A 20,813-nucleotide genomic window follows, 5' to 3' on the forward strand; every position below is an offset into this window, starting at 1 on the left:
TGTTTGTGTGTGTGTTTGGTGGGTGGGGGGCATTGGATGTGGTGGGTTAGTAGCCAGATGCAAGGCCTGCAGCTGGCAGAGTGGGAGGGGAGCTACATAGAAAAGGAGCGGTGCCAGCAAAGTGGGGCTTAGCCAGACATTGAGAGGAGATAATCCATATTTCATCTGCATCAATGCTAATGCCCCCTCTCCTCTCTTTTCCCCTTGCCTCGTCTTCCACCCAACCACCTGCAGAGCAACACAACACAGACCCAAAGCATGAATAGTGTATGACTTAGAAATAAAATTTGAGAAGTGCAAACGCTGGAATAAAAAAAAAAAAAAAAAAATGAAGCCCTTTCATACCCAATACCTTGGGGAGCTCTGCAGAGCTGGGGAATGACTCTATTAGACAGTGAGATTCAAAGGCAACCCCCCCGCCACATGCCCCTCACTCCCCCACCCAACTCTCCCAATGCAGCCAGGCGTCAGGCACCTCTTCAATTTGGATCCAGCCAAAAGGGTTTACTCTGCATTCATAATATATACTCGCCAGAGCCCTCTCCTGATCATTCAAAATGCACTCGTCCTGATATTTTTAATTCATCCAACAAATGTTTGGGACGAAAACCACACTTCATAGTGAATGAGCCACAGCTTCAAAGGAGCTATTTATTTTTATACCGTGGCTCTTGCTCAAAATGTACTCCCTGGTAATTTAGCATGCAAAAAAAGGCGCGGTTCTGAAACTATATTTCAGATATCTGCCTAGTTTTAAATATTCATGATCAGCTTGCAGCTTTGAAAGTGAGCTTAAAAGACTCTCTCTCTCACACACCCATTGCCACTCTCTCTCTCTCTCTCTCTCTCACACACACACACACACACACACTCTCTCTCTCTCTCACACACACACACACACGCTTGCACTGACATGCAGGCACGCACACACACACACACCGCAACGAGGACCTCGTCTATTGTTTCTAAGCATTACTGTATCCCTTACTCAATATGCAGAGGAAATCAGGTAGACTTGTTTCCATTAGCTTGTAAATGAGCTGTTGTTTTTTGTGGGCTGCTATTAATTTCTGATTAAAAATCTTAAGTGCTACACAGTCTCATCTGTTGAAAACCAATACACATCCTGTTCAGATCCAATTTAGCCCTGTTTACGTCTTCCAGAGGCATTCGAATATGTTAGGTTCAGTGATGGTGGCCTTGGCTTTGCCTTTCCCGTTGTTTATTGCTCATAGGTAGCCTGTCATGAAAAATGCTCTTTGTGCTGACTCAGGCCCTGGATTTTTCAGCGACGAGGCCCTGAGATGAGAAGGACCGCTTTTGTTTAGGAGTGATGGGGAGGGAATGGTGTCTGTGTACTCTGGTTGACCCACCAATTTCAGATCTGTGGCAGCGCTTAGCAGTAAGCTCTGGCTCCAAACTGCAGCGCTTGGGCCAGAGGGACTTGATGTTTGTCTGGAGGACTGTTCTAGCCCTCTGTCATTATCTAACTGCAGATGATAGTCTCTTGGAGTGAAGTTTTCTAACATTCAGCCAACATTTTTCAAGATAACTTTTGGCATTTCTGCTTTTTTTATTTGAGAGAGACATTAGAGGGAGACAGGAAAAGGGGAGAGAGAGAGGATGACCCAGGCTGGATTCGACTCTGGTCCCTGGTGGTAAGGACTTATCCTTGATGTGTGGTACGTGTTCTATCATGGGAGCTACTTGGACGCCCCACACGAAACATTTTTAACATAAAACATAACATTAAAATCTTAACTCAGGGGACGCCCTGGTAGCTCACCAGATAAGAGTGCGTACCACTTGTTGGCTGAGTCCTGATCGCAGTGTCCCACTTTTGAATCTGACTTCAGCTGCTGCATGTCATCCTCTCTCTATCTCTCTCTCTCTCCCCTGCCTTTCCTGTCTCTCTCTCTCCTGTGACTGTCAAGTAAAGCAGAAATGCAAAAAAAAAAAAAAAAAATCTTACAAAAAAAAACGTAAATCAGGTTGCAGGAGGGTTAGATTGACAAATTCGGCTGATATTAGACAATCAGGCAGTGTTGTTCACATATATTATGGTAAATATAATAGAATTTTATTTGATTATATGATTGATCAACACCACACAGGCTGTCTGTGGGAAGCCCTTAAGCTGAATTGATTACCATGTGAAAGTAATTGTAAGATATGCATATGTTTTCATATTATTGTTCTTATTCTTATTCTTGTTATCATCCTGGATTGAACTAAGAAAGTTGTCCAAGGGTCTAAATACTGGTACATAAAATACATTTTGGTCACAGCTGTCAAAAACCTATATCTGTTTAAACCTATATAGCAGTTTAACATAAGCAAAACCAATAAGATTTTTAAAAAACTGGATATGAATAACAAACATATATATATATATATATATATATATATATAAAACAACAGGTGAATGATACTGGCACGAAATAGGACAGAAACAATGTTTTATTGCACTTTTTGAAACTTTGTCTTGCACAGATGGAAATACTCAGCCTCTGCATCTGTCTATACAGCCTCAGAATGAGAGGGCACTGCATTGCCTTGGTGTATGCACCTATGCACACACACACACACACACACACACACACACACACACACATGCACACCCACTGTAGCAGTAGAGTAGAACAGGGCAGAACAGAGTCTTGGTAATATCACATTTCTTTTCATCTGACAGAGAGAGAATAATAAATAAAATAACTGGGCCATAGCTCAAGGCTCCTGATAGATTTATCCAGCTGCACAATGGCTCCTTTATGAGACACACATATATCCAGCCCACACACCCCCCACCCCTCATCCCCTTATCTCACGACCCGTTGAAGGTTAGTAGTAAATCGGCAGGGATTTCTCCGCTGGCCGGCACTCGCGGCCTATCCTCCGCCTCCTCTGGCTCTGATGCCACGCCGTTGCCCCTAGTATGAGCCTCAATCCTTTACCCGCAGGTTGGCACAAGGCCGTAAAAGTATCCTAGGAAGGAGTTTAATCACGTTTGACTGAGTGCATATTTGAAAAGCAGCCACCCTCATCGTGACGGACTGCATTAGCTCCGTGCAGCGTTATCTACGTGTGCGACCTACCGTGAGACAGTTGTTCTCTAACTGGGGGTCTTTGAGTGGGTATCGAAGGTCCCTGAGGGGCTCTGGGGTCCTTGAGGGTATTCCATGGGTCCTTGAAGGTGCTTCACTGGTGCCATGAGGAGGTTCCACAGGGTATCAGCAAAATGAGGAATAGTTTAATCGCACTTCAATTTAATAGTGCAGCTAAATAATGTATAAGAAACAGATGTAATCATATATGTCACTCCCACCATGATTACATCCCTATGTACAGTGCAGTGCAGTATTCAATACTAATGCAGTAAAAAAAGAAGTCTTTCCATGAGGGGGCCATGTGGGACTGCATGGGGTCTAATGTGTGTCTGTTTGGCAGGCTTAAACTAACTGGAACGCTTAAACCAAGAAATACGGCCCTGTTTTAATGGCATCCTTCCCCTCTGCTGTCTCTGAGAGGGACATTAAGTGTATTTGCTAACACAGTGACAGGGCCCTGCCAAGCCTGTTAGTGGTGCTCTATTGTAACTGCCCCAGGCTCTAATACGTCTCCCCTTCACAGAGACATGGGGGGTGGTGGGTGATAAGCGTTAGCGCTGGTAGCCTTGCAGGAAGTGGAACATATGTCCCCTTTCCAAGTCCCTCAAGCTCCAGTAGACCTCACATGAACTAAGCCTCTGGCAAAGCTTCTCTCACGGCTTCCTCTCTCCCGTTTCCCCGACTCCCACCCCATCATCACCCCCCACCAGAGTCAAACTGACAGGGATCCAAAGCTGATGGGAGGGGCCCTGTACACAACTTCTTCTGCAAACCCAAAGTTACACCATCAAAACCCTCCCACCACTCTCTCCGCCTACCACCCATCAACCATAGCCTGCTACCACTAATCTGCCTCTGCAGCGGTGAATTCCTCCTTTCTCTCTCCGGGCCGCGCCTGCTGTCCAAACAAACAATCCCTGGCCACAAGCGCTGACCCCTCCCTAAGACCCTGTCCCCATTGTTTTAGTTGCACTCCACAGGCTTCCAGTGGTTTCTCCCTCACTTCTTGTTTTGTTTTGTTCTCCTCCCCCTCGCTGCCTCCTCTGTTGCTCACTGAAAATCCACAGAAGTTATTTATCCTCCTCTCTCAGAGTCGCTGTTTTTGAATGGGCGCTGCCATGAATTCCACACTGAGAGTGACTTACTGCATTTAACTCCCAGTCTGACTCCGGACCATGAATTGTGAGGAATGCATGGGATATGTGACTGTGTCTGTGTGCGCCCAAGCATTTGAGTGCATTTGTATGTATAGTGTATAATTGATGCCATATGCAAGAAATTACCCAAGGTTTCAAAACAACCCCTGGCCCATTTGAATGGGAATATCAAGCTTTCCACAGATTAGGCTGGTACTGAATGTTGCCGGGGGTCGAGCGGGGTTGTCACCAGTTGCCACGCCGGGAAAGCAGTCAAGCTCTCGCTGCAGGTCTTTTAACTGGACCGTTGTGCGGCTTGGTGGTGGACTCTGGTGGTGGCTCTGAGCCTGTCAACCAGTCAGGCCAACCAAGTTTTATCCCGTTTGTGGGCGCTGGTACAAAGGAACAAAAGGGCATGCTGGGGAGGCGGGGGGGTGTTCTGGGAAGAGGTAAGAAAAGCAGGGCTAGGGCGGGAGCAATGGAAGCCTCTGAAACCAGGAGGCCAAGCGTGAAAGAGATGAGAGAGGGAGAGAAGCCCAGATTTGGCCCAGGATCACTCGCCAGAGAAGGAGAGATTAAAGTCCCATCATGCCCAGCTGCATCGTCAGGGCTTTGGCCCTTTTGCCTATAGCTATTTGTGTGTGTGTGTGTGTGTGTGTGTGCGCGCGCGTGTGTGCGTATGTGTATCTGGATCTTGCAATTCACTCCAGCGGTCTGAGCTTTGTGTTGCCACCAACAGTCAGCCAGAGGGATTTCTATAACAAAAACACATGCCTAAAAGCACACACACATACACAGATGCATACATGTACTCACACACCCAAATACCAGGTCTGTTTCACTTCCTATCATTCCAGTGAGTTGGGACCTTTGCCCTGACTGTAACTGAGAGGAGGCCTGGCTCACTGGCCTTGGCTCAGCACCGAAGACCCCCCACCCCCCACCCCCGCTCACTTTACCCAGGGCCAGCATGCTGTTTTGGGCTGTTGCCACACATTGTCAGCCTCTCTGGTTCCCCTTCCTCCTGTTGACTTCCTCTCTGCCTCCGGCCCGTCCCACAAACAAGCCTTGTTTTGGCTGGACAGTTAGATCGCACAGCCGCAGTTCACAGATGTTGTTTTTCCTGGGTCACTGTAGAGTATTACGTTCTCACGCGCTCCCTCTCTCTCTTTCTCTCTCCCTCTCTCTCACTCTTTAACTTCATCATGTGGTTCTGTGCCGTGGAGGGCTGCCGAGAGGGCAGACGGTAGAAACAGAAGGGGCTGATGGGAAATTGGACGACCCAAGGTTAGCCAGGCGGTCTTTGCTAGAGGATTAATTGTGTAAGAGCCATGTAATGATTGCTGGCATGTCTCCTGAGTGAAATCCTGTTACTCACTGCATAGGGGTCGGGCTTAGACTGTGTGTGTGTGTGTGTGTGTGTGTGAGAGAGAGAGAGAGAGAAAGAGAAAGAGAGAGAGAGGTCTTGCTGAGGCAAGGTGACACTGATCACACCAGTATGCACATCCTGATGGCGATGAGCCATGCTCTGTTGTCTCAATTTGAAAGTAACTACAGGAACTGTCCTATTGTGTTCAGTGACATGTAAACCTAACATCTGCTTGCTGTGGTTGTACTGGACAGTGACTTGGGAAGCTGTCCTCATCTTGCCTTGAATAATTTGACAAATAGAAACATGTGGTCCAGTGTAGTCCATTGGAGTCATTTCTTGTGGATGATTGGTTGTCCTGCTCAAAGTGCCTCTTGTGACTCCTCTTGTGAAGCCTTACATTATTATGTAAATAAATAATAAATAAAACAAATAAACTAATAAAACAAACAAATAATCAGTCAATCAGTCAGTCATTGTTTGTCATTTATCAAATAAAACTACCAAACATTTGCTGGTTATAGCTTCACAAGTGCAAATAATTTTTTTTTGTTTGTTTGTTTGTTTTGTTTTTTTACTTTTTTTGGCTGCTGTTCAGACTAGGGGAGCAATTTAAAGACATCACTTTTATTTTATTGATTTATTGATTTATTGATTTATCGGTTAATCCAAAAAAAAAAAAAAAAAAAACTACACCATCACTACTGCTCCCGCTGCTACTATTTCTGCTACTGCTACTACTGCTGCTGCCATAAAGCACTAAGACAAAAACTATTAAAATGACACCAGTAAATTCATACTGCCACTACTACAAGTGCAAATGCTACTATTACTACCACAACGACTACCACTCCGCTTCACCTCACAGACCTGTTGCAGATATGGCTCTTTCTCTGCCTGCAACTTTAGTTTCCTCACTGTTATTATGTCTAAGAGGAAGGAAACCCCCTTATCTGCTTACACTCTCCTCTCCTTTTCTGTCATTTTGCTCTATCTCTCCATCCTCAGACAGCATTGAGCAGCTTATTGAACACAGTGATGAATGAGTGTGGATTGATGGCAGATAACAGGCTGCTGCTAATTGACACTGCTGTATCACTTCATCTCCCGCCTTTGTCCTCCTCCTCCTCCCTTTCCTTTCTCAGCACATCCATCCATTACGGGCCAGATTAGTTGCTCTTCAGAAGCTGTGTTTCCCAGCATGAGCTATGGTAATGACATATACTCCATATCAGATTGCTCAAGGGTTGTGTCAAGGATTGTTTTTGGAAATATTGATCATGTCAGGCTTGGTTGAGTTACACAGAAGCATGAGTCTTTCTCGGCATGCTGCATTCTGCAAAGCTTTTTTACCCCCTGAATCTCCTCTCATTTGTGTGCCCCCTGCACAGGCATGTGACGGGATCTTATCTGTTCTGGGCAGTGTGACACCAATAAACAGTAGCCGTTTGCAAATATATTGGACCAATGTTAGCCTTTTTGTTAATAATCAAAAATTGGGTAAGCAGTGCCACTGAGTTCTGATATGATGGAGGTTCATATCTGTTAACTGAGCTAGCTAGTGTTATTACTAGCTGATGTTATTACTGTTATTATTCAACTCCAGTGTGGGAGGATTTTACTCAGTGAAGTTGGGGTGATTCTGTAAAAACCAGCAATAAAACCTGTCTCACCCTTCTTTAAGGTGATGCTATCCTACCTAAAAGATCAAATCAGTCAAATTTTAAAATATTTTAAGAGAGATCTGTAGTCCAAAAATGGACAGTGGCACTGTTGGACTTCAAACACCTACAGTATATTGCATTATGATGATGATGATGGTTGGATATTTGCTAGAATTTGAGTGTGTAGTTGGCGTGTGTCATGGCGTGTTGGTATAGGCACTATAAGGAGGCTGGATTTTCACAGACTCTGTCCTGGTGGGCTGTCTGATTGCAGTGTGTGAAGTCTTCAACAGATCTATCTGGGCCTGGCTTTTACAAGACAATAAACATGCAGCACATCAGCGACATCCCAAAAGCAACCTTCAGTTTATCTGATGCCACACACACTCACCTAGCCTCAGCAGTCAGACAGTTCACTGGTGTAAGAGTCTTGTCTCTGCCCCATACTGAGAGTCTGAGCCAGCCACACTGGGCTGAATGAAGTGCAGCCTGGACAAATCCTCCAGCTTGCTTCAGAGCCAAATCCCTGCTTGTCTGATGCCTTAGCCTCTCCCCTACCACCGTCCGAACAGAAGTGATTTAACTGGCAAAGCCAGAGCAAGCTCCTCTCTCTTCATCAAATGTGGGGTTCAGCTGCTGGCAGGGCTTTTTAGGTGAGCCCCTGCTGACTTAGGCTGTAATTGTATTTGGGATTTCTGCGAGCCAAACTGCCTCTCATTGCTCTGTGATTTACCTCGGCTCAGGAATCTCAAGGTGTGGTTGTTACTCCTGGTAAACCAGACCCTGAAAAGACAGGCTAGACTGAGTTTACAAGCGCCTCCGTTTGTCTTGTGTATTCCTTTTTCTTTTGGGGGGGCTTTCAGACTTTCAGACTTCAGAGTTTTATACCTTCATTCATCCAAATAATGGCTTTTACTGAACTCACATTCTCTTTTTTAACATTGTGTACGCACAGTTAAACACTCTCACACATGAGATGCCGCCCTGTATAACATAGCCATCAACTGTTGGCCATGGAGCATCCCCAGTGGAGCGAGCAGATTAATTTAAGTGTCTTGCTCCAGGGAATCTCAAGCAGTTTTGAAGGAGGAAAGACAGAGTTTCCCATTCATTTTCCCGTTCCCGATTTTCCCTGCTGATTAGGGAATTTTAACCAGCCATCTTCTAATCACAGCCCCTGCCTGTCCAACCTTGAGGCGACTAGAGCATTGGGTGACTATAAGTCATTTCCACATGATTTGCAATTATGTGCTCAAACGTCCTCCCCTGCTTTACTCCATTCTCTGTTGTACTCCTCTGCCACCTTATCATTCATCTCTCAAAGGTCAACTTTAACTCACTGTGCTCCACTTTCTCCTGCCCTTGACCAAAGCACATGTTTTCCGTTCCCCGCTCTGTCTCCTCGACTCTGATGAGCCTCATATTCTCCCTGGACCGCCAGACAGCCGCACTAGCCCACGGCCAGACGGCTTTTAATCATTTATTTAGGGGCTGTAATGTCGAGTTCGACTCAACTCTCTTACTTAGTGTGCGCGGAGGCGAGAGGGTGAGTGAGGAAAGTGAACGAGAGGCACAGCATTAAGCTTGGATCAAGAAGCCAGTTTGTCAGCGAGCCTCAGAGGACACCCTCTCTCTACACCCCCCCACCCCCTCTCTCACTCTGTCCAGTGCTTTGCCAAGTGCTATGTGTTTTAAACTAGTGTAGGATGGTACTGCTTTAATTACATATTCCTGTTTTGATGGCCTATCCTCTGGGTTCAGCCAAAGAGGCCTCAAAGGAAAGAGCACCGGCCTGTTAGCACTAGCTGCAACGCTGCAGGAATTTAATTTGTCCAGATTTCATCGAGCAGAGGGCAGAAGTAGTGGAATATTTGCACTGACAGCACTACCTCTATCAAGGAGGTTTACGCACGCAGTATGCGCAATGTGCATGTAGACACAAGCGCATTCATGCTGTGCACAACAGGGTACCTACAGGTCCTTAAAAAGTCAGACAAGTGATCAAGTCGGACGAGTGTTGTTTATAGCCAGCGTTGTTTCTTTATCTTGCTTGTTGTAGTCATCTTAAATTAAACTCCAGGTATTACAGTCTTAAATTTGGAAACATGCACACAGACATGCAGAAACTCCACGAATTAAGGCACTATTCACTGATAAAATGTTTCTCCCACCCTCCAGTCCACCAGATAATTCACATCTGTAATTGAAAAGAACAAGGGTGTTGATTGGAGGCAATTAATAAACACTTACCTCTTGTGAATGCCATTATAAGAAGCTTCCCCTGAAGAACTTTGCTGTTTAGCCTAAGGTCAGTTGTTGTGAAAAATAGCTTCTCCTCAGTTGTGTGTGAATGCTTTCTATGCAGCAGATAGCTTTCCTAGTCATTAACCCCAATAATGGGACTTAAAACCCTCCCTCAAGTTAAGCGACCTAACTCGGCTGAGTTCAAAGTGGTAATTGACTTTAAACACTCCACTAGAGTGGAGGTAAATCGAGAAAGTTTTCAGTGACTTCTTGAAGGAGGTCATGCATATGCCCAAAATGGAGGTTCTTTACCCTGCCTGGGCACAGAGCCTGGAGGATTGTGGGATTTGGGGAGAAAAAGGATACACAACATGAAAAGTGCAGACATCTGACTTTTGACTGATCAGCAAGAAGAGCTGGAGATCAATGAGGACCGCGTGGGGCTTTGAAGCTGAGGGCGGAGAGTTGGCTAATCAATGGAGAACTGTGCACTTGTTAGAGCCTTCAAAGACTTGAAGAAAACAACCAGTCTTCCTGTACGAGGCATCACAGTTTGTGAGCGTAACACGGCAGAGAACAACACTACAACTTTTCCTTCCACGTTTCTTCCTTCCTCAGCCTTAACTCGCTCCTTGGCCTTCACTCTTTGTTTCTCTCTCACTCTCTGACTCTCTCTCCTTCCAACTCGGTGTAATTGGTTGGAAAATACAGGCTGCTGGGTTTGATTGTTTGTACTGTTTTTCTACGTGAGGTGAAAGTACAAATAGTCTAAAGGATATAGGGGCATTTTATGTTTTTTTGATGTTGGGTTTCACGGCTTTGATCTTTTATGCTGTAGGATTATGTAGTACATAATAGAGATCAGTAAATTACATTATTTTAGTTATGTTATTAATTATTGAATAAAAAATTGCTCATGCTTTTCCAGATATGAAGCAGTTCTCAAGTCTCAGTCACATTTTTTCAGCCACTGGGACAATAGCCGTTGTTCAGGAATAGAGTGACCTTTCCCCTGCACTGCCGGAAGAACAGTTTTGATTAGATGGTAATGATAGGTGTGAAATGGCCAAGCACCAAAACCCATGTGCAAAAAGTGAACAACTTACAGAAAAAAAAAAATAGTGCACAGCACGCTATTAAAATGACAGGTCAAACTGCCTGAAAATAAAAGGCTTACGTTCCCTCAGATGAATAAAATCTCTCTGGAGTGCTTGTACTTTACAACACTCCCTTCCTTTTTTCCCTTGTTCTCTCCTTTTCCTTCTGCCGTCCTACTCAAACTGCGTCCCTCGCTGTCACCCGCCCTCTCCATTACTTTTGATTTCCTCTCCTTCTCTTGGCTTTGCGCTGTTTTGGTTTTCAATGATTGCCTCAAACGCCTTCCTTCCCCTCTTCCATCATGAGAGCTGGCACTTCTGCCACACTGATGTACAGAAGCGTGCCGCGGTAGGGTGTTGTCCCGCAACCAATGATTTCATGTCGTTTACCTTGAGCAGGAAATGCACTGGAAGCACATTTTTCTCACGCATGCACATGGGGTCACATGGGGTATGAGGGAGGGCTGACTTAATGCTCACTTTCATCCTCACCCCACGGACACTTTCTTTTTAAATCCATGGCCTCCCAATGAAATATGAATCAAATACAGTCCTCCAGGCTTTTGCTATCCTTGAAAGAAGCTGTAACTCAATTTGAAGTCTCACGAGGCAAACAGTTGCTAGCTACCCTGCATTGCAGTGTTTGGATACAATATCGGGGCAAATGAATCATGGACTGTCAGAGCTAGAGCCAGCCTAGCACCCTCTTTCTTGAAGTGTTTGTTAATCTTGTCTCCTTGCTTGACAATGACAGTGTGCACGTAGAAAAAGAAATCAGAACCAGAAATACTTTATTGATACCTGAGGGGAAATTGGGTAACATATGTATCCTTTCAACCCGTCTTTTGAAATTCATTACACATCCTCTTGAGACAGTTTTTCTATGTTCTTTGGAGGAGCGCTGGCACTAACGGAGTTATGATTGGGATTCCAGTTCCTATGGATGCGACTTCTTTTTTTCACCTTTTTGGACACAAAAGTCATATTCACTTCTTCTTGACAAGGTAGATAAGTAGTAATCTGCATAGTCAAATCAGCACATCCTGTAAAAAGCTATACAAGTAAAAACTGAATAGATTTGACAAGTGAATAGTTTTATAATGTACATCTTTAAACTGTAAATCTCTTAAAATGTTAATATTTGCTGGAATTGCAAATATTTGCACTCATATTCCCATAGAGGGCTGCACAATTAATCAAAATTATATCAAAATCGCATTATTTATAAGTGCAAAATCCAAATGGCAATAACTGCAGTTTTTTGATAGAGGTTAAATGTGACAGTGTATAATTATTAATGCGTATTGTGGCGCTACAGGGATGCCCTGGCCTACAAATCATATTCTCCAGATGTAAAAAAAAAAAAAAACCTGATGGTTTGGTGCAGACCCAGCAAAAATCACATCATCCTCATTTTACTAGTTTTTTTCCCCAATGAAATGAAAATGAAAATTATGATACAAAAATGATCACTCCTACTAAAATTGCAAATATCATCATAATCACAATCTGTCACAATAATCAGTGTTTTTTTTTTTTTTTACCATATCATGCAGCCTTATTCCCATATTTTCATCATTTATTTTATACATCATATATCTTGATATTTTGACATTATTTTTCATTTTATGTACTGTATATATTTCACATTTTCTCCATGTTTTGGAGCTGTTATTTTGCACATACCATGAAAGCATTTTACACCTGTCACTCATATAGTTCCACTTATTGTGTTCTCATGCTGTAATTGTTAGTTGCATTATGTTTAATACCCCTTGTTTCTGCTGCTCTTATCTTTTATCTATTTTTCTCTACCAAATGGTTTCATTGTTTGCTGCTGTAATGACTTCATTTCCCCACAGGGATCATTAAAGTTTCATCTTATATCTAATGGAAGATTACCTGGGAGCTTTGCTGTTTTCCTCCTGCTTAGACTCTGTGTTTTGATTACATCCCTGTATACACAGTTGAACGCCTGTAATGAAAATACATCTATTTGCTCCTAATCACCTCACTTCTTGCTCCTCCTCTCTGTACAGGAGCAGAGCCCCAGTAACGCCACGTCCCTGGCCATGATGCAGGAGCCCCAGGAGGTGGTGGAGGAGACGGTCACCATAGAGGAGGACCCGGGCACCCCCACCTCCCATGTGTCGGTGGTCACCTCCGATGATGGCACCACACGTCGCACAGAAACCAAGGTAAGGACAATGGGCGCACAAACGTCAGCTTTAGCTGATACAGGCAGAAATCTGTATTTGTCCTGTGAAATGTGTAATAGAAACACAAGGTATCAATACTAGGGTTTGACTGATATGTTGGTTTGGTGACGCACTGGGTTGATACTTGCCTTTCATTAAAAGCTGGATGTCAGCCAGTTATTGCAGTACACCGCTGAAATGATGGAGGTGCTGCAGTGATACTATTGCTACTCCTCTTTATATATAATAACTTTTTAGTTTGAGCACAAAATTTTAGAACAAAACATCATCAGTTAGTAAATTTGATCAATTATTATCTGCACCGACATCAGCCTCTAAAACCTGTATCCGTCAAACCCTAAAAGAGACGCAACAGTACCCAATTCATCAAGGCCCACTCAAATCACCTAAATTTAGTTTGTTAATGAGCTGAATCCTATCAAATATTTAGCATTGTAATGTTGTTAGCCAGTGTTTCTTATTAAGAAAATGTCATGTGGTAAGAATTGTAAGTTTGTGATTCTCTAATGCTAAAAGAACGATGGTTAGCTGTGCCCTACAGGCACGTTGATAGCCCCTGTTTTATCTCCAGGGCTGAAATGGCGCCGTGTACCTACTATCATACCTGAGAAGTTGCATACATGTCGTTCCCCTCAAACAGAGCCAAGAATAACGTTGCATTGTTACGGCACAGGGATACTGGCGAGTTTATAGCTGCAAAAGCCAAGGAAGTCCCCTTTGATTCATTTGAATATTGCCTCAAATTATGGCAATGGATTACCGTTTCCAAACAGCATGATACCTCCCCTCTCAGACTGCCTTCCTTAAGGACTCTAAATCCCATAATCCTCCAGCCCAGAGTGGTTTGGTCTCCCTTGTAGGTTTATTTATTTATTTGGCTATTGTGTTATTATGAGGCGATTCCCCTGGCGCTTTTCTAGTTTTGCGGTGCTTAAAAAGCTTTTTTCTTGATTCGCCCTCTACTTGTGTTCTGTTGTTTCTCTGAAAGGATATGTCGGCTAACGTGAAGGTGAGTGGACTTTGTTTTATGCCAATGTGACTTTACCACCACTCGCCCACGCTACCATTTTCTGTGTGCCCATATACTGCAGAGATGTGCAACACAGTCTGCGTCATTTTTGCAGCATCACAAGCCAATGCTATAATATAAAATTCTATTTATTCTGAAGTCACTGCTTGCTGCTTTCACCTTTTGGGGTAAGCCCCATTTGCTCTATTTTTCTTCCTCTTCCTTTTGCATGCTCCTCTCTCTCTCTCTCTCTCTCTCTCTCTCTCTCTCTCTCTCTCTCTCTCTCTCTCCCTCTCTCTCTCTCTCTCTTCTCTCTCTCTCTCTCTCCTTCCATCACTAAAAAAGAACACTTGTGTTCTTGTAATAGGTTTTGGAAGGATGTTATGCAAATATGTAAATAAAAATCTACAATTTACATAGGCTAAAAACTGAACCACAGGAAATCCTAAAATGATACCATAGAAGAAAATACCACAGAGTTTGAAGAAGCAATTATAAAGTCCATGGGGGCACCAAAGACATGCCACAAGTCCCTAGGTATAAAATGGTGGTCCTGTAGGAGCTAAAAATAAGTTAAAAACATTAAGATCTATATCGTGCACACACTATTATTCCCAATGGAATTTTATACTGGCACCATGGGAGATAAAACAGTTCCTTTGAACTATTTCAAGGTCACCATAAAATCTCTATGATGTCCCTATAGGAATGCTTCAAGAATTTCAATTATTTTAGTGATATTTGACAGTGGGCAGCTGTACACTGCACATTAACTGGGTTTCCAGTGAAATCTCTTCTGGCAAATCGCATTATCTCAAATTAGAAAGCCTGAATGGAATCACTTTGTGATTAAAAAAAAATGATGGAAGTGCATCAGTTTAATCTGTGTTTCTTAAAGGTGTTTTTTGTAGTTTCTTTTTAAATACAGGAAGCCAATTTAGCTGCTTGCACCCAGTTGATGGAAACACTCCTTATCTGTATTTAAGGTTGCACTAGGCGATTCTACAGATTGTAGAATAAATGTGTAGAATAGAGAAATAAATGTTTGAGTTTTTAAGACCTCAATATCAAGAAATAATGTAATGTCAAGTCAGAAAACTACAAATACCTTGGACCAAAATGTGTGGCGTCTGGTGGGGCGGAGATAGTGAAGAGGGTGGAGCAACTGCCTGATGCTGTTTACAAGATGGTTTGTATTTCGCTCCTAAGTATCAATTCACTACTTCCTGTGGGCGGAGAGTTCCTGCCGTTTACCATAATCCACACTAAAATTTGATTTGGTCAAAAAGAATACATTTTTAGGGTGTCAAATTGTGGGGATTCTATCCTCTTATTTACGATGGAGGTATTTTCACATAAAAAAAATCTTGCCTAGTTGCAGTTTTAATCTTTTGCGACAATTTGCTTGGCATTTGGATGGTAACATCGTTAGTGCCAGGCTGCTGTAGGTTTCCAGAAGAGAGGAGAGTGCTGGGTAGAGTTGGTACTCTGGGGACTGTGAGACTGTAATTAAAAAGCCTGGTCTAATCCCTCATCAGGGAGGGCCTGGTGCCCTCCAGCCTGTTTACTGCAAGGGGATTGGCCACACACACACACACACACACACACACACACACGTTTTATGCCTTCAGACAAATTTACACAGGAACACACACACACAGACACATGAAGTGAAACGTCACAGTAATCAACGGCTTTGTTTGTAAGGAAGGAAAATGAAGGACATTCCTTTTAAGGGTCCGCCATGCAATAGGGAGGAGGGATAGGGTGTTTTCTGGAGGTCATTTTGAGGAGAGCTGCATATTAATGTTCAGGGTGAACTTCTGAAAGCCATGACCAAGTCCAGACTGGGTGTGCTGGGCCCAGTCTGGACTTTATGTATGAAGAGACCCTTGTCCTTGTCATTTTTACCCCTCTTCTCTCAATCTGTTCTTTTCTCTCTTTCCTCCTCCAAAACTCTTTGTATCTTCTGTCACTCACTCACCTTAATGTGTTGTATTTTTTACCCTCCCCATCTCTTTCTTTATTTCACAGCAACACTCAGTTTTATTTATGTATTTATCTGCTCTTCTGAACAGAAGTCTTCCCGTACTGGTTCATGATAATGTATTCCTTTCCCTTGATGGTTATCCCCACTCTGACTACAGGAAGATGAAACACGAAAGCTTCTCCCATCTTCAAGATTTGGGAAAATTTTTTATTTATTTTTATTTATTTTTTTATTTTTCATGTGGTAAACACATTTCTAGCCACTTGAGAAGTTGCAGGATCAGTGCTCACCATACTGGGAAAGGAACAGAAAAAATTGGCCCTGAGGATGAGGATGTAGATCACTGGCAGTGGGAAGACAGCAGAGCCTCTGTGTACATGTGTGTTTGTGTTTGTGTGTGTGTACTGGTCAGGGTAGGGCTCAGCTGACAAATTCAGTCAGTTTAGGGGGTGGAATTTCTTCAAAATTCAAATATTAACACACTGGCAATCAAGAATGAATGGTCTCTCATTCGCAATTGAAGTGGTGTTTCTATTTAAGTTTTGAATCGATTCAGCTGAAAGTGAATAGGCCTCATCCCTGGCATGTGTCCATGTGTGTAAGCACATGTACACTCTCAGCCAAGCGGGCTTCCACATAGGTCTGAACAATTTGGTAAAAATATCATATTGTGATTGATTTTAGAGATACTGAGATTGCAATATGATTCACAATTTTAATGGGAATGATAATGTTTGCAGTGTAATTGTCATTTTCACTGAAAAAGCTTTTACAATGATGATGGTGTCATTTTTGGTGGAGTCTGTGCCAAACAAACATCTTTTCTTCTATTTGTAAAAGAGGCCAGAGCATCTCTCTAGCATCATACTGCTTAATTTACAACAATGTTTTGTCAAACATTGCAGCTCCTGCGATTTGGATATAGCACGTGGCCATATTGCAGTTTCAGTACTATTTTGATTAATTGTTCAGCCCTACTTCCATGTCCGCCCTCCCATCTTAGCATGCTTTCGTTTGGCTGTTGTCCAGCCCTGGTTCCTGCTGGCAGCCTGCTAGAGTGAAACACCAGTCATGGTCTTTGAAAGAGCTCAGTAGGACCAATAAAAGCGGCATTCCTTCTCTTTCCTGTGGATATGAGTTAATGAGAGTCGAGGCAGACCACACAAACAAGTTAAAGCACTTTCACTACACTGCACACGCTAGGGAGTCAACCTTGAGTGGTGAGGGGTTAGTTATTAACTTTTCAACAAAACGCCAAGTAGTAGCTAGAACAGATACAGCTGTGCTGAAAGACGCTGGGCTGCCTTAGAATAAAGGAGAAGAACAGAGAAAAAAGAACAGGTTTTGGACCTTTTTCTTTCCGAGAGAGCATAGGCCTTCTTATGCTTAAAACACACTCTTGTCTTGTGACTTTTTTTTTTGCAAATAATTTTTAATGATATTTACTGGAGCACACAAGGACCCTCTGGTATCCTCTCTCAAATTGGTATTTGCTCCATTCAGTTAGAAAGTATGCAGGAGTGTATCATCATCCTCAAGTCCACTGTTTGCTACAGAACTAACACTACAAGTCTAATGTACATTCATACAGTGACAGTGTGTTTTACAGTCTAATGCGATCTCAGTGATTTCCATTCTATCCCATCATTGCTGAGTGCTGTACTCCAACTCTAGGTGACCAAAGTGGTCAAAACCATCACCCGCCGCACCTACCATCCAGTAATGGTGACTGAGACCCTGGCACCGATGGAATCCAAGCCCGACACTCGGACCTCCACCCCAGTCCCTAATCTGACCCCCACCCCGTCCGAGACAGACTCAGTAAACGACATCATACCCTGTGTGATGTTTGCCGTGGTTTCTGTTCCCTCACCTCCTTCCCGTTTCTCAAGTTCCAGATTTTGAAGAAGCTGAGGTTGATCAAGACTTTTCTGAGACATGGGTTTTAGCCCCATAGTCCTCTGTTAGCATTGCCAAAAGCACAAACAGTTTCTGCTTCCATTATCTCTGCTGGTGATTTTCAAATGGACTGATGTAATACATTTTTGATAAATCATGCAAGCTTCTTAAAAACCTGAACTTTTCTATTCTCTCCCACTAACAACCAGCCACCATGTCTACTTATGCTCTCTTTAAAAGTGAATGCCACATAGGTCGTGAAAACCCTTACAGCTCTGTAAAGCGGAGAGTTTGACGCCTGCTGCCCTCCCCCCTTTTTAACCATGGTAAACAGTTTAGGCCTGTGTCTAAGTGCCTCTGGTTGTTAAACCCTGTTTTCATTAGAGCTGTCTCTTTCCACATACACACACATGCACACCTATAGTATTTTTAGATGTGTGCAAATACACATACATACATACACACAGTCATACACTGGCATACACACGCTCCACAGCATCTTAGCGATTCTCTTTTAGCCCTGTTTACCCTGCTTCAGTCTATTTCAGAGGGGCTTCTGATAAGCTGGTCCCTTGCCTCCTCTCGTTTCCCCTTGCGTGCCTGTTTAACGCCTTGTGAACTTCACCACACATCAAAGTGTGTTTGAAACCTGTGTGATGGCTCCCTTTGCAGCCCTTGCAAAACGCCTAAGAGGCCGTGTTAGTACAAGGCAGCTGGGCACGTCAAGGCCGGGAAGCTGTAGCATGCACCCTGCTTTCCTCTCTGCTTTGACAGTCAGAGAATAAAACAGAATGAAATAAGCGGATTTGCTGCCATTACAGTGGAAATTGTTGATTTCGACGTGTTTCCTCATCATATAACAAACATTGCCTTTGGAAATAATTAGGCCTTTTCAGTTTTGTATCTTTCAAGGACAATTTTTTAAAGCCAATTGTAGGAAAAGGCAGTTTTTAAGTGATTTCACACTCTATTTGTCCTTAACCTGGTCCTTAAAATAATCATTTTGATTTACATAGAGCAAAAAGAGCACTGGCTAGTTAAGGTTAATTTAGGGGATTACATTATAAAGAGAATACATAGATTATAAAGAGGAAGTTTGGGGGTTAGAGAAGTTGTGGGTTCTAGTGTGTGGCCTTACATGCTGAAGTATCTTTCAGCACACCATAATCCCTACCAGCTGCACTAGCTGGATGACCCTGCACCGCAACTAGAGGCTGAAGGGAAGTACATCAAAAAATTATGTCAAAATATGATTGAATCAATGATGTTTATTTTGAGTCTGATGTGTAGCCCCATCTCTTTGAGGTTAGCATTAAGCACCATGATACAAACATAAGACTAGCCTAGTTTGTGTTTTATTACCATCTCCGAAGGAATGGATGGCAGCCTTGCACCGCTAATCAAGTGGGCAAGCAAGCTTATTACAAGGACATGTGTTCTCTAGATGTTTGATCAAGTTATGAATGAGACGAATGAGCTCTGTTTTTAAGAGAGCCAAGCCAAGAAAGAATGACATCAGAAGCAAACTTAATTTACCCAGTAATTGCTCAGAAAGTGGAAGTGAACCTTGGTGTTCTTGAAATAGGCTTTGTTGTGTAGCTCACAGCCAGAGTGTAATCAAAAAAGGAGGCCAGTCAAGATTTCTATTTGTGTCAACCATGTTAATGAGGATGCAGTGTTTAACAGCCAATATGTGGTTTGTGCTTTTGCTCTTGGCATCATCTGTGGTGAGGGTTAATGCTTTGTTGTTGGTTTGTTGATATTGTTACATGCCTTTGCTCTTTCTTGATTAAAATCTAAATTATGATGTTGATGGGAAAGAAGAGAAAGTATATTGCCATTAAGAGTGCTATCGACTAGCTCGTTTCTAAAATTAAAGCCATCAGAAACAGCAGTGAGTAGAGCGTTTTGGTTTTTTTTTTTTACCTCCCCCAAGACACTCAGCACAGCCGGTCTGTGCCCATCGAGTGGGAATGAACCTCTGCAGCACCTTGTCAGGCACAACACGAATTGCATCAGACCTGCACCCCGCAGATGACGATTAATTTTCATCAACCTCATTAATTTTGAAGATGAATTTATAGCCGCGGACAAAATAGCCAATTATCGGCCACAGCAGAATTCACTGGGCAGCAAATTGGTTTCTGTATGGGCAGCGAACCTGAGGAGAGGGAGATGCTGTCTGTAATGCTGCTGCCATAGAGCCTCTGGGACAGCACAGGAAGTTGTGTTATTTAGTTAAGACAAACTAGAAGTCAGGGATAGATACATGCTTGGTCTCTTCTACACTTTAGATTACATGTGTTGAACTGGTGCCATGGAGGGCCAAGAGCCTGCAGATTTTCATTCCAACCAAAAACTCCAACAGGTGATTTCACCGATTACCTCGCCTTTAAGCAGAGAGAAGGAACTAATCAGTGAAATCACCTGGTAGAGTTTTTGGTTGGAATGAAAACCTGCAGCCTCTGGGCTCTCCATGGCACCAGTTTGACACCCCTGCTTTAGATAGTCACAGTCCTCCAGCCTTACAGAGCATGACACTTTGCTGCTCCTCTGGGACCACAGAGGAATCAGGCCAGTGCAGCCCGAGCACATCAAGATAGCTCTGTTACAGCAGCACCCCAGTGGCTCTGTGAGCCAAGATGCATACCATGTACTTGCAGCGTTATGGATTTGGATCGAGTTCACAGCCTTTGTGTCATGTCAGCTGTTTTGTTGTAGCATCTACAGTGCCATTTTCAACTGTACATTAGGGTTAGATCAATATTCCTGTTAGTATTGGAATGTAATTTAAAACTGGATAGTGACCAGCCAATGGCATTCACCTCCACCAAGTTGCTCTCAGACCACAGCTGCTGAATTCTCTTCTTAGTCATACTTTTTTAATCCTAACTCCAAATTCCTAAAATTGTTTAATTATACATTAGATCTTGAATGTTGGTCCCACATAGCAGCTTTCAGTAATGTTAATCCAAAAACACACTAATTGTATCTGCCTTCCAGAGTCCATGTCATGCTAAATGTACCATGCATTATTTAATAAATAAAGATGCTTCAGTTTTTGCTCTGGTATCATGTT

General features: G+C 43.1%; 1 protein-coding gene across 6 annotated transcripts in view; it reads left to right on the forward strand.

The window, feature by feature from the left end:
- Positions 1 to 20,813, forward strand: part of arvcfb (ARVCF delta catenin family member b) — a 237,752-nt gene that overhangs the window by 133,465 nt on the left and 83,474 nt on the right. For 5 of the 6 annotated variants that reach the window (XM_030059900.1, XM_030059899.1, XM_030059896.1 and 2 more), the window contains 2 exons: positions 12,657 to 12,815; positions 13,825 to 13,845. In XM_030059900.1, coding sequence (XP_029915760.1) covers positions 12,690 to 12,815; positions 13,825 to 13,845 — 147 coding nt within the window. In that variant the 5' untranslated portion in view covers positions 12,657 to 12,689. The remainder of the gene's footprint in view (positions 1 to 12,656; positions 12,816 to 13,824; positions 13,846 to 20,813) is intronic. The other variant, XM_030059897.1, reaches the window with a different exon arrangement.

Source organism: Myripristis murdjan, chromosome 9 (assembly GCF_902150065.1).
Source record: "Myripristis murdjan chromosome 9, fMyrMur1.1, whole genome shotgun sequence".
NCBI classification, from domain to species: domain Eukaryota; kingdom Metazoa; phylum Chordata; class Actinopteri; order Holocentriformes; family Holocentridae; genus Myripristis; species Myripristis murdjan.